At 36.3% G+C, this 13,347-nt stretch overlaps 1 protein-coding gene across 15 annotated transcripts in view; it reads left to right on the top strand.

Moving 5' to 3' along the window:
* Window positions 1-13,347, top strand: part of Mllt10 (MLLT10 histone lysine methyltransferase DOT1L cofactor) — a 193,926-nt gene that overhangs the window by 34,005 nt on the left and 146,574 nt on the right. For all 15 annotated transcript variants that reach the window (XR_009224754.1, XM_058572285.1, XM_058572290.1 and 12 more), the window contains one exon: window positions 9,649-9,703. Coding sequence is in view for 12 of the 15 variants with exons in the window: in XM_058572285.1 (XP_058428268.1) it covers window positions 9,649-9,703 (55 nt within the window). In the remaining 3 variants the exon portion in view is untranslated. The remainder of the gene's footprint in view (window positions 1-9,648; window positions 9,704-13,347) is intronic.

Raw genomic sequence — 13,347 nt, 5'->3', positions numbered from 1 at the left:
TTTGTGTTAACATACTCTTTTATTCAGTCCCTTATTTTTTAGTCTATTAACATTTAATGTAATTATTTGGTTGGGTTGAAGTCTACCATTTCATTAAATTTTGCATCTCATCTTTTTTAATGCTTTGGATTTACTTATAAATAACTTTTAAATATACTCAGAATTATTTTAAAAATCAAATAACAACATACTATAGAGCTATATAGTATGTATTATAGAGTATGTACATATGTACTCTATAGTATGTATATTATTATACTTGAGAGCTGAACCATTTTAAATATATAATTCATTGGTTTTTAGTGAACTGTTGACAGAATTGTGACACCATCAATAGAATCAAGTTTAGAACATTTTTATCATTTCCAAAAGAAGCTCTGGTTCATTAGCAATCCCACCCCATTACCCTGTTTCTCCTGCTCCTTGCAACCACAGTGTACTTTCTGTCTCTTGATTTGCTTCTTCTGGACATTTCTTTCTTTCTTTTTTTTTTTTTGGCAGTGGAGGGTGGGAGGTAGGGTGTACCAGGGACTGAATTCAGGGATGCCTAAATTCTGAGCCACATCTCCAGCACTTTTTATTTTTTAAGACAGGGTCTTGCTAAGTTACTTTAGGTCCTCACTAAGTTGCTGAGGCTGTCTTTGGACTTGGAATCCTTCTGCCCCAGCCTCTCCTGAGTTACTGGGATTACAGGCATGCTTCACTGTATGTGCCTACATTTATTAGAACTTTATTCCTTTTTATTGTCCAAAAATATTTCATTGTATGGACCTAGATTTTATCTGCATTTGGGCTGTATACATTACGCTGTTATGAGGAGTAAGAAGTTCTGTTGCACAATAGGGTGACTATAGATAACAATAATGTTGGGATGGGTAAATAGCTCAGTGGTAAAGGATTAGGTTAGTATGTGCAAAGTCCTTGTTTCCATCCCCAGCACCACAGAAAACAAAGACACCACCATTAATAACAAAAAATGTACATTTCAAAAATCTGGAAGAAAGAAGTTTGAGTGTTACCATCAAGAAATGATAAATGAGGAGATAGATGTTTCATCTAGTTTCAACAAGTTTATCACCATATCATCTGGTACCCTATAAATATGTAAGCTTTTTATGGTTTTTTTCTTCTAGTTGTATTTGGACACAATGCCTTTATTTCATTTACTTATTTTCATGTGGTACTGAGGATCGAACCCAGGGACCCTGCATGTGTTAGGCCAGCGCTGCACCTCTGAGCGACAACCCTAGCCCCAAGCTTTTTATGTTTTTAATGTATAAGTTAAAAAATAAATTCATTTTAAATTTAAAAAGCACTGTTATGCACATTCATGTACCAATTCAATTCCCTTGGGTGGAGGATTTTTTAGCCATGTGCTAATTTTTAATCTTTTGAGAAACTGCTAAAGAGGTGTGCCATTTTACATTACTACATGTAATACATGGAAGTTTCAATTTCTCTTTATTTTTGCCAAGGTATGTTATTATTTGATATTTGGTTTTACCTATCCTAGTGAGCATAAAGTAGCACCTCATTGGGGTGTTGATTCATATTTCCTTAATGATTAACAATGTTATGATTCTTTTCATGTGCTTGTTGGTCATTTTTATTTTTTCTTTAAATAATTTTTCAGATTCTTTGCCCGATTTTTAGTTGGTTGTATATCTTTTTTTTTTTAGTGGTTAGCTTTTTATATATTCTAATACAGTGTCTTTATCAGATAGGTGACTTGTAAATATTTTTTCCTCTCTGGAGGCTATCTTTTTCATGATGATATTGTTTGCAGCACTAAAGTTTTGAGTTTGGTAAATTCCAATTTACCAATTTTTTCTTTTGTTGTCTCTGCTATTTGTGTTGTGGCCAAAAAACCATTATTAAACCAAGTCCTGAGGTTTTTATTATTCTTTCTTTTCCTTTTCCATCCCTCCTCCTTTTTATTTTTGGTACTGGAGATTTATCCCAGGGGCGCTTTACCCCACTGAGCTACATCCCCAGCCTTTTTTTTTTTTTTTTAGACAAAATCTTACTAAGTTGCCTAATTAGGGCATTGGTGAGCTGCTGAGGCTGGTCTTGAACTTGTGATTCTCCTGTCTCAGCCTCCCAAGCCATTGGGATTGGCATGCACCACAATGCCTGGTCCCAGCAGCATTTTATCACTGAACTGCTTCCTCAGGCCTTTTTATTTTTTATTTTGAGACACGATTTTGCTAAATTGCTAAGGCTGGCCTTGCCTCAGCTTCCTGCATCACTGGGATTACAGAGGCGCACTACTGAACCTGGGCTGGGGATTGACCTCAGAGTCACTCAACCACTGAGCCACATCCTCAGCCCTATTTTGTATTTTCTTTAGAGACAGGGTCTTGCTGAATTGCTTAGTGCCTCACCATTGCTGAGGATGGCTTTGAACTCATGATCCTCCTGTCTCAGCCTCCTGAGCCACTGGGATTACAGGTGTGCGCCACTCTGCCCAGCCTTTTTTTTTTTTTTTTTTTTTGAGTTGGGTCTTGGGTTCTATATTGCTCAGATGGCTCTTAAACTCCTGGACTCAACTGATCCTCATACCTAAGTCTCTGAGTATCTGGGATTACAGGCATATACCATCATGTCCAACCTAAAGTTTTACTATGTTTTTCCCCAAGAATTTTATAGTTTTAGCTCTAACATTTAGAACCATGATCCATCTTTAATTAATTTTTGTGTATGATATCACGTAGGGATCCAACTTAATTCTTTTGCCCATATCTCTAGTAATTTCAACGTATTTCCTTTTTTCATCCTATTTGTAGAGTGTATCACTTATTTAAAAATTTTTTAAAATATTTTTTTAATTGTAGATGGACACAAAACATTAATTTATTTTTTAATGTGGTGCTGAGGATCGAACCCAGTGCCTCACACATGACAGACAAGTGCTCTACCACTGAGCCACAACCCCATCCCCTTATTTAAATATTTTAATGCTGTGTAAATTGTATATGTTGTGCAACTGCTAGATTTTTCGATTTACTTCTGTCCTTTGTCATTTAAACTCTTGCCATATGTGTTAGATCTACATATATTTTAATCCCCAGAAGATAATATTACTTGGTTTGCTTTCAGTTATCATATATAATCTTAGGAACTTAAAAGCTAAGTCTTTTTTTATCTTTACCCATGTGTTTACCATTTGTGGTGCTCTTTGCTTTCTGAGGATTTGAGTTTTCTATATCATTTTCCTTAATTCTGAAGAATTTCCTGTTCATTTTTACAATGCATGCTTGCTACTGATGAGTTCTGCTTGTGTTCTTGTAGCTGAAAATATCTTATTTAACTATCTTTGAACGATGTTTTACATGGATATATATATATATATATGCACCACATAAAAATAAATAAACAAAATAAAGGTATTTGTGTCGAACTACAACTGAAAAATAAATGTAAAAAAAAAAGAGAAAGAGAAATTGGGGGCTGGGTTTGGTGGCACATCCCTGTGATCCCAGCAGTTTTTGGAGGCTGAGGCAGGAAGATCTCAAGTTCAAATCAGTTTGAGCAAATTAGCAAGGCCCTGTAATTTCATTAACTAGACGGGGTTGGGAGTGAGGCTGAAAAAGGATTATAAATTCAAGACCAGCCTCAGCAATTTAGCAAGACAGTATCTCAAAATAAGTAATAAATAGGAGGACTGGGAATATAGTTTAGTGGTAAAGTGCCCAAACCAGGAAAAATAAAATAAAAAGAAAAATTGACCATTTTTCTAATCACTGTGTCCTTGTTTATGATGTATCATCCTTTTTTTCTTTTTCACTGTTTAGACTTTTGCCCTCTGTATGTGCTTTTCCGCAAGCAGTTTGGCTCCTTGCGGAAAAGCACATACAGAAGGCAAAAAAAAAAAAAAAAAAAAAAAGCTTGCTTCAATCTGTGAATTTATCTTTCTTGGGATTGAGAGAAAATTTGGTCATTATTTATTGAAAACACTTTCCTGCCTCATTTCATTTCCTTCTTCCTCTCCTCTTACCACTCTTCTTTCCCAGGCCTTCAGTTATATATATTAGACCCTTTGGTACCATCTACTAGGTCCCTGAAATCCTGTTTGTTTGTTTTTACATTAGATATTCTCTGTTGATATAGCTTCAATATCATTATATCTATTCTTTGTCTTTTTTAGTTCTTAAGTCTAAATTCAGTGAATTTTTCACTTTACATATTTGCTTCTTTCAGTTTTAGTTTTTTTTTTTTTTTTTTTTTTTTTTTTGCATTCAGTTCATTTTTTTGGTGCTGGGAATTGAATCTACCATCTTAATTAAGCATGCTCTCTACCATTGTTTTATCCCCAGTCTGTATACACTTCTTCTTCTTAATAGTTTTTCTCCTTCATTGAGATTTCCTATTTTATTTGTAGGTACATTTTTATTAACCTCATATAGAACTTTGCTGTAATATTTATTTTAAAACCCTTTTCTGCTAATTCTAATGTCTGGTTCTTCTTGGGATTCTTTTTTTGGGGGGGTGGTACTTGGATTGAAGCTAGGGTGCTCGAGCTATACCCCATCCCTTTTTATTTTGATACTGACTCTATCAGGCTGTCCATCAATTTGGGATTCTCCTGCCTTAGTCTGCTGAGTGGCTGGGATTGTAGATGTGTGCCATCACTCCCATCATAAAAATTTTAGGGTTATAAATGACCATATAAAATATTTGTACACATATTTTTTGTGTCTTAAAGTATATAAATGATGTAAAAAACAGCATATAATATTTGATAAATGTAATTTATTATTTCCTTTGTAGGAATGAAGTAATTGAGTCAACATTTTTTATGATTCATATTACTAAATTGCTTTATAAAAGAACTGTATTATAGTGTCATCAACAGTGGAAGATAGTTTGTTGTCTTGTGCCCTATTTTCCATTTGGGATTGAGCCCAGGGCCTCATTCCTGTGAACACTAAGCTACATCTGTACCCTAGGAATTATCTTTTACCAAAAGCTTTACTTTATTTGGTTGGGATTCATCTTTTTTTAATTATAAAAGTTTTTTTTTTTTTTTTTTTTTTTTAAAGGGCTTGGGATTGAGTCCAGAGCCTCATGTTTGCTAAGCAAGCACTCTGTACTGAGCCACATCCCCATCCTCCCAGAATCTCTTTGTGAATTGTCTATTCTATTGCTTTGGGTTTTTTAAGATAGAACATTTTGATTTCTTAGGTGTGACTATTATTTTTGCTTAAAAAAAAAATTTGTTGTTGTTGGACACAATACCTTTATTGTATTTATTTTTACATGGTGTTGAGGATTGAACCCAGGGCCTCGCAAGTGCTAGGTGAGCGCTCTACTGCTGAGCCACAACCTCAGTCTCTATTTTTGCTTTTAATTACTGTATTGAAATTGTTATTTTGGAAGCTGGGCATGGTGGCGCACGCCTGTAATCCCAGCAGGTTGGGAGGCTGAGGCAGGAGGATTATGAGTTCAAAGCCAGCCTCAGCAATGGTGAGGCACTAAGCAACTCAGTGAGAAGGGTCTCTTAAAAAGAAAGAAAAAAAAATACAAAATAGGGCTGGGGATATGGCTCAGTGGTTGAATGCCCCTGAGTTCAATACCTGCCTCCCCCATTGTTATTCAGACATTTTGAGTTTACATTAAAGATCAGAAAGGCTTTAGGGTTTTTTTTAAGTTAATTTTTTAAAAATTTACATATGACAGTGGAATGTATTATAATTATTATACATGTAGAGCATAATTTTTCATCTCTGGTTGTACACAAAGTGGTTTTAGGGTATTATGTGAATTCTTTCTTCCCTGTTTGCCCAACCGTTCCTTTTTTAAAACACCTTTATTTATTTATTTATTTTTTATTTACTTTTTTTTTTATGAGGTGCTGAGGACTGAACCCAGTACCTTACACATAGTAGGCAAGTTCTCTACCACTGAGCTACAAGCTACAACCTCAGCCCCTGCCCAACAGTTCTTATACCTAATCATTGAAAGGATAATCTATACCTAATCATTGAAAGGATAATCTATCAGGACTGGGGCCTGGGTTCATTCCCCAGTACTACAAAAAGAAAAAGAAACCAGGGAAAAGACAATGTAAGTCTAGATATATAGTCCTGATATTAGATTTAATTACACTTACATTAGAAATTCTTTGTTTTCCAGATAAGTCATTACTAATAGTGCTTCCTTTCTGTGAAGGAAAGGTTGTTGTATAGCTTATTTCTATAGTTACAGAGTCTATTCTTTCTTTCTTTTGCAATCTTAGCATTTGAATCCAGGGCCTCATGTATGAAAGGCAAATGCTTTACCACTGAGTTATATCCCCATATCTCCCCCTCACCAATCTCTTGAAATATTTTAGTTTGTAGATGGACACAATACCTTTATTTTATTTATTTATTTTTATATGGTGCTGAGGTGCTGAGGATCAAACCCAGTGCCTCACACGTTAGGCAAGTGCTCTACCACCAAGCTACAACCCCAGCTCCCCCATCTCTTTTTAAAACTTTTATTTTGAGAAGTGGTCTTGCTAAATTACCCAGGTTGGCTTTGAACTGAGTGTCCTTCTGACTCCCACATATCTGGGATTACAGGAATAAGTTACTGTGCCAAGTTTGTTTTATAGTTTAGAACTATGTTTTGTATTCTGTGGTGCTAGGGATTGAATTTAGAGCTTTAATCATAGTTTGCAAGTGTTCTACTGAGCTACATTCCCAGATAGAACCAAATTATTGCTTTTTATCAAGTGTGCTATTTTTTTTTTTTTGTAGTTGTAGATGGACCGAATGACTTTACTTTATTTGTTTATTTTTATGTGGTGCTGAGGATCGAACCTAGTTCCTCACACATGCTAGACAAGCGTTCTGCAGCTGAGTTAGAGCCCCAGCCCAAGTGTGCTTGTTTTTGTTTTCTTCTTCCTCTGTCTTGTATTTTGGTTATTGTGTCTGATGACTGTGGTAGATGTTAGGGCTATAAGTCATGAAATGGAGCTTATGATTTATCAATGGAAATAAACTTAATTGTATACATAACTTATTTTTTTTTAAAAAAGAGATCCCTTTTTTTATTTTTTAAAAATAGGCCTTTATTTTGTTCATTTATTTATATGCAGTGCTGAGAATCGAACCCAGTGCCTCATACATGCTATGTAAGCGCTCTACCACTGAGCCACAACTCCAGCTCCTGCATACATAACTTAGCAATTATTATTGCTAATAATTGTTTTTTTTGGAGTTCATTGTGTTGTTGTGGAAAGTTCATACTGTACATTGGTGGAGGTGGTTAAGAGTAAATATTGGAGGCTGGGATATAGCTTAGAGGTACAGCACTTGGATAGCATGCTCTAGGCCCTGGGTTTCATCCCCTGTATCTTAGTAGATTAATATACATCAATATGCTAAGAAGGAGGGTATAGGTACTTTATGATACCTAACCTAATATGGTGATTTCGAGGTACTGTCTCTGATGAAGTATCTTGAAGCAAGGACCTGAGGGAAGAATAGAGGTTAGCCAGTTCTTACTGTGCGTTAGTGGGATTGGTTAAGAGTGCACGGGAGATGTAGCTCAGAGGTAAAGTGCTTGTGTAGCATGCTTGAGGCCCTGGGTTCCATAGCCATTACTTAAAAACAACAAACAAACAAACAAACAAAAATTGAACAAACCAAAAAACATAAGTCATTGAAGTGGTCCTGATGAGAGAGGTAGGTTGGCTTGCAGAAAGGTAATTGTAGAGGTGAAGAGAGTCAGGTCTCACCAGCATTTAGGAGGAGTAAGGGTAAAATGTGGTGACTAAATGTAAGGTTAGAAAGTGGGGTATGGCCAAGCCTGGGGCTTTGCTGCACCCCTGTAATCTCAGCTACTTAGGATGCAGAATCTGGAGGATCATAAGTTCAAGGCCAACTTCAGCAATCAATCTAGAGCTTATCCCAGAATTAAAGAAAAAAAGAAAAAGGGCTGGGGATGTAGCTCAGTGGTAGAGTACCTCAAGGTTCAGCCCTCCCTACCTTAAAAAAAAAAAAAGATTATTAGGTAATAAAAAAGGAGGTGCTAAAGAGTTAAGTTGATAATTAGAGTAAAATACTGGAAGACAATGACTTAGCATTTTGATGTTTTTATTTACTATTTCTTACTCTTATTTTTCCTTGGTAATTTATTGTGTACTGTGTTGTATGCTATGAAACTTCTTTTGGGAATAAGATGAGATGAGATATAAATAATAGTCAGTGTGAGCTCTAGGAATATATTCTCCATAGTAGAGCAATGTATTCAAACTTACTCTGTTATATTCTTTTTAAATCTGACCTCTTGACGATCTTAAAAAGAAATGGTGGAGTGGAAGAATGTGATCCACAATAATTTTTTTTGGGGGGGGCATAGAATCTGGGGCGCTTTACCACTGAGCCACATACCCATCCCTTTTTATTTTTTATATATTTTTTTTGGTACCAGGGGTTGAAGTCAAGGGCACTCGGCCACTGAGCCACATCCCAACCCCTATTTTGTGTTTTTTTTTTTTTTTTTTAATTTAGAGACAGGATCTCACTGAGTTGCCTAGCGCTGCGCCATTGCTGAGGCTGGCGTTGAACTCATGATCCTCCTGCCTCAGCCTCCTGAGCTGCTGGGATTGTAGGCATGTACCACCGAACCCGGCTTTATTTTTTATTATGAGACAGCGTCTTGCCAAGTTGCTGAGGCTGGCCTTGAATTTGTGATCTTCCTGCCTTAGCCTCCAGGGATTACAGGCATATGCCACTGTGCCTGGCCCGTGTAATAAGAGTAACTAGAATAACGTAGTTTTAGAGAGGAGGTCATTGCGTAGGTGAGATCATGCCTTGCCACTTTAAATCAACATTCTAAATTCTTTTGGTTTGATCTTCTTTTTGTGGGGTGGTTGTGTGCTGGCAATTACAATGGATTTTATCTCTTTATTGTAGGAGAAACGAGACCTACTAGACTACAGTAATATTAACTGATCTTAGAAAGTAAATAGATATAGATAAATGCCAAAACCTTGCCCTAGTTTTTATGTCGAGAGTATCTTTTTTGTTTGTTGTATTGTTTTTAAGAGGGGCCTTGCTATGTTGCCCAGGCTGGTCTCAGGCTCCTGACTCAACTGATCCTCTTTCCTTAGCATCCCGAGTAGCTGAGACTGTAGGTACATACCACTGTGTCTGGCCTTTTTTGTTTTTATAAATGTAAAATCTTAAAAACTGTGGCAGGATGTTTAAAAATAATACCATATTTTAAAAGAAGTTCTTAAACAAGGTGTGTTGGCGCATGCCTGTAATCTCAATGGTTTGGGAGGGTTACTGAGGTAAGAGGATAACAAATTCAAATCCAGCGGTAGTAACTTAGGCTCTAAACAACTTAGTAATACCCTTTATCAAAATTGGGAAAAAAAAAAAAAAAGATTGGCTGGGGATGTAGCTCACTGTAGAGTGCCCCTAGGTTCAGTCCCTAGTATCCAGAGAAGGGGGGAAGTTGTTAATTTGGTGCTCTGAGGAAAATCACATGTCATTAAGAACAGTTATTTTGTTAGGAATGTTCTGGAATATACTTGGCAACTAATACAAAAACTGTTCTTCCATGTTTTCTATAGTTTTGAAGTTGTAGGGAAGATGTACTTTTGGTAATCTGAAATAAAATAATATCTTCCTTTCTTTCTTTTTTTTTTAGAGATGTGAACTATGTCCCCATAAGGATGGAGCTTTAAAAAGAACAGATAATGGGGGTAAGTACAGAGATTTAAAAAAAATTTTTTTTTTTTTTTGGTTGTTGTAGATGGAGAGCATGACTTTTATTTTATTTTGCTTATTTTTGTATGTGGTGCTAAGAATCGAATCCAGTGCCTCACATGTGCCAGGAAAGCTCTCTGCCACTGAGCCCCAGCCCCAGCCCAGTACAGAGAATTTTGGGGGGGAAAATACAATTTTTTAAAAATATTGAAAACTATAGTGGTAGTACTATTATTTTATCAGTGTTTACTACTCAAATATTTTTCATAGTAGTGGATATAATTCAGTAATTTTTTGTAGTGACAGTTTTTTTTGTGTGAACAAACTTAAGCATTGACTATTTCATGTTGAGTGATCAACATACTTCATCAAAATCTTGATTCTTTTTTTTTAAATAGTTTTTTAGTTGTCATTGGACTTTCTTTTATTTATTTATTGTGTGACTTGAATTTGGTGCCTTATACATGCTAGGCAAGCGCTCTACCACTGAGCCACAAACCTTGATTCTTTTTTTTTTTTTTTTTTAATTTTTTAGTTTTATTTTTTAGTTGTTGATAGACCTTTATTTATATGTAGTACTGAGAATTGAACCCAGTGCCTGACATATGCCAGGCAAGTATGCTACTTCTGAGCCCCAGCCCCCGCCCCTCTTGATTCTTTTTTTAAAATGGAATTATATTTGAAACTTTTGAACAATAATTTTTTGGGGCACTTGGAATTGAACTCAGGGGCACTCCACACAGAGCCATATCCCCAACCATATTTTGTATTTTATTTAGACACAGGCTCTCACTGAGTTTCTTAGTGCCTCGCTGTTGCTGAGGTTGGCTTTGAACTCACAATCCTCCTGAGACAGGTGAACAATAATAAATTTTTTATTTCTCTCTACACAGATAATGTTAGTAGTAAATGTTAATTTTAATACCCTAAAGATTTTTGTTGCTTGAATATAAAGAAATTCTGATTTCTGTCTCCTATATTATAGGATGAGCATTCCTAATCTGAAATGGATGAGCATTCCTAATCTGAAATGCTTCAAAGTATGACACGTATGAGTATCAAATTTGGATTTTGGAATATTTCAAATATTCAAATAGAAATGTTCAATTGGTAAAGCCTATGCAAATATTTCAAAATTGAAAATCTCAAATATGAAACACTTCTGGTCCCAAGCAAGCATATTAGAAAGACACTGAACCTATACTCATTTTTAAATTTCCATTTGAAGTTATCATAAGAATCAAGATTTCTATCTCAGTACCATTTTAAAATATGTAAACATGAATATATTAAGTCATGAGATACCATGAAAGTTAACTGATAGGAAACTCATTCCATGATAGTTTTCTGCCTCTTTTGAGATTGTTTTTTCCCCTTCATTATTTTGTCAAGAATTATGCTGATTTATTTTTGAAAGTTAACCTATTTTCTCAGAATAAACTCTTATTATTGTGGGATCCAGTTTAATGGTTCATTTAGGATCTTGGCATCTACTTGTTTATTTATGTATTTCTTCTTTTGTGATAACTGGGATTGAACCCAAGCTTTGCTTTTGAGCCATATTTTGGGCCATTCTCAATTTATTTTGGGACAAGGTCTTGCTGGATACTCAGGATGTGACTTCATACTTTTTTTTCCGGGTACTAGGGATTGAACTCAGGGGCACTTGACATTGAGCCACCTCCCCATCCCTTTTTTGTATTTTATTTAGAGACTCACTGAGTTCCTTAGCCCCCTCACTTTTGCTGAAGCTGGCTTTGAATTTGTGATTCTCCTGCCTCAGCCTCCCGAGTTGCTAGGATTACAGGCATGTGTCACTGTGCCTGGCTGGCTTCAAACTTTTTTTTTTAAAAATAATTTATTTTTTAGTTGTAGATGGACGCAATATCATTATTTTTATGTGGTGCTGAGGATCAAACCCAGGGCCCCGCACGTGCTAGGCCAGTACTCTTTAGCTGAGCCACAACCCTAGCCCTGGCCTCATACTTTTTCATTGCTCCTGCCTTAGCCTCCCAAGTAGCTGGGATTATAGGCCTGTTCCACTGTGCCTGGTTGGCATTGAAGAAATTAATCTGTGGCTTTCTTTCCTTATTATAGTTGTATCAGATTTTGACATTAATGTCATGCTGGTCTCATAACAAGTGGGGAGGTATTCTTTTTGTTTTTCTGGAAGCGTTTGTGTAAGATTGACATTATTATGTGTTTGGTAGGATTCACTTGTAAATTTGGGTCTAGAATTTTCTGAAGGTTATGATTGTGGATAACTTTTTTTTTTTTTTAAGCTGGTTAAAGAATTCTTTAAAATTTCTAATTTTTATTGAGGTTCATTGTAGTTAGTTGATTGTAGTATGTTTTTTTTTGCAGTTCATTATTTCTTTATTTCATGGAGCTGGGAATTGAAACTAGGGATGCTCTACCATGGAATTACATTCCCATTCCTTTTACTTTTTTTTTTTTTGTTTAATACCAGGCATTGAACCCAGGGGCACTTACCCACTGAGCCACATCCCCAGCACTCCCTCCCCCCACGTTTTTGAGACAGAGTCTTGCCAAGTTGTTTAGTGTCTCACTAAATTGCCAAGGCTGGGTTCTAACATGTAATGCTTCTGCCTCAGCTTCCTGAGTGGATCCCACCTGGTTACAAACATGTTTTGTTTTCTCTTTTTTTTTTTTTTTTAATTAATTTTTAAAAAAGTTCTTTGGTATTTGGGTTTGAACCCATGGATGTTTTGCTATTGAGCTACATTCCCTGTTCTTTTTAGTTTTTATTTTGAGATAGACTTTACTAAGTTGCTGAGTCTGTCCTCAAATTTGTGATCCTTCTGCCTCAGTTTCCTGAGTCATTGGGACTATAGGAATGTAACACCCACCATGCGTGGCTGCAAACATGTTTTCTATAAATGACATCCGAATGTTCACAGGAAGAAACAAACAAAAAACCAAAAAAAACCCCCCAAAAACCAAAAACCAAACCAAACAAAACCCAAAATGCCAATAGTTTTTAGTTTTTCTTGCATCTTTGTTTGGTTGCCACCCCCCACCCACGCCAAACAACTGTTTATAGTGCTGGGGATAATACCCCATGCTTTGTGCAGGGTGATTCTTGCCAAATCTCTAGTCCTTGGTTTTATTTTTTAAAAAATTTTTACATTCACCTCCTTTTTTTTTTTTTAGCCTTTTAAAACTATTTCATTAAAAATGAAGGTAGAGGGCTGGGGATGTAGCTGGGCGGTGCCGCGCTCACCTGGCATGCTCAGGGCGCTGGGTTCGATCCTCGGTACCACTTAGGGTGAGGGTATTGTGTCCACCGAAGACCGAAGGATAAATATTGGAAAAGGGATTCTCTTTCTGTCTCTCTTCTCTCTCTCCCTCCCTGTCTCTCTCTCTTTTTCTCTCACTCTGTCCCTCCCTCCCTCCTTCCCTCCCCCCACCCCCCTCTCTCTCTCTCTCAAAAAAAAGGTAGAAACCCAGGCTTATACAAGGTTTAGGAACATCAATATCACTCTGTTGACTTCTTGGAATGTTTTCAGGGCAGTTATATCCATGAAAACCTGGGGGTATAGCTCAGTGGTACAACATTGCCTAAGCATAAGCAAGATCACGTGTGGTCCCTAGAACAGAAAAAAAAAAGTATGGAGCC

The sequence above is a fragment of the Marmota monax genome, unplaced genomic scaffold, assembly GCF_021218885.2.
Source record: "Marmota monax isolate L192 unplaced genomic scaffold, Marmota_monax_Labrador192_F-V1.1 WCK01_AAM20220418_F8-fsc00098, whole genome shotgun sequence".
NCBI classification, from domain to species: domain Eukaryota; kingdom Metazoa; phylum Chordata; class Mammalia; order Rodentia; family Sciuridae; genus Marmota; species Marmota monax.
This window is presented reverse-complemented; position numbering and strand designations above follow the sequence as displayed.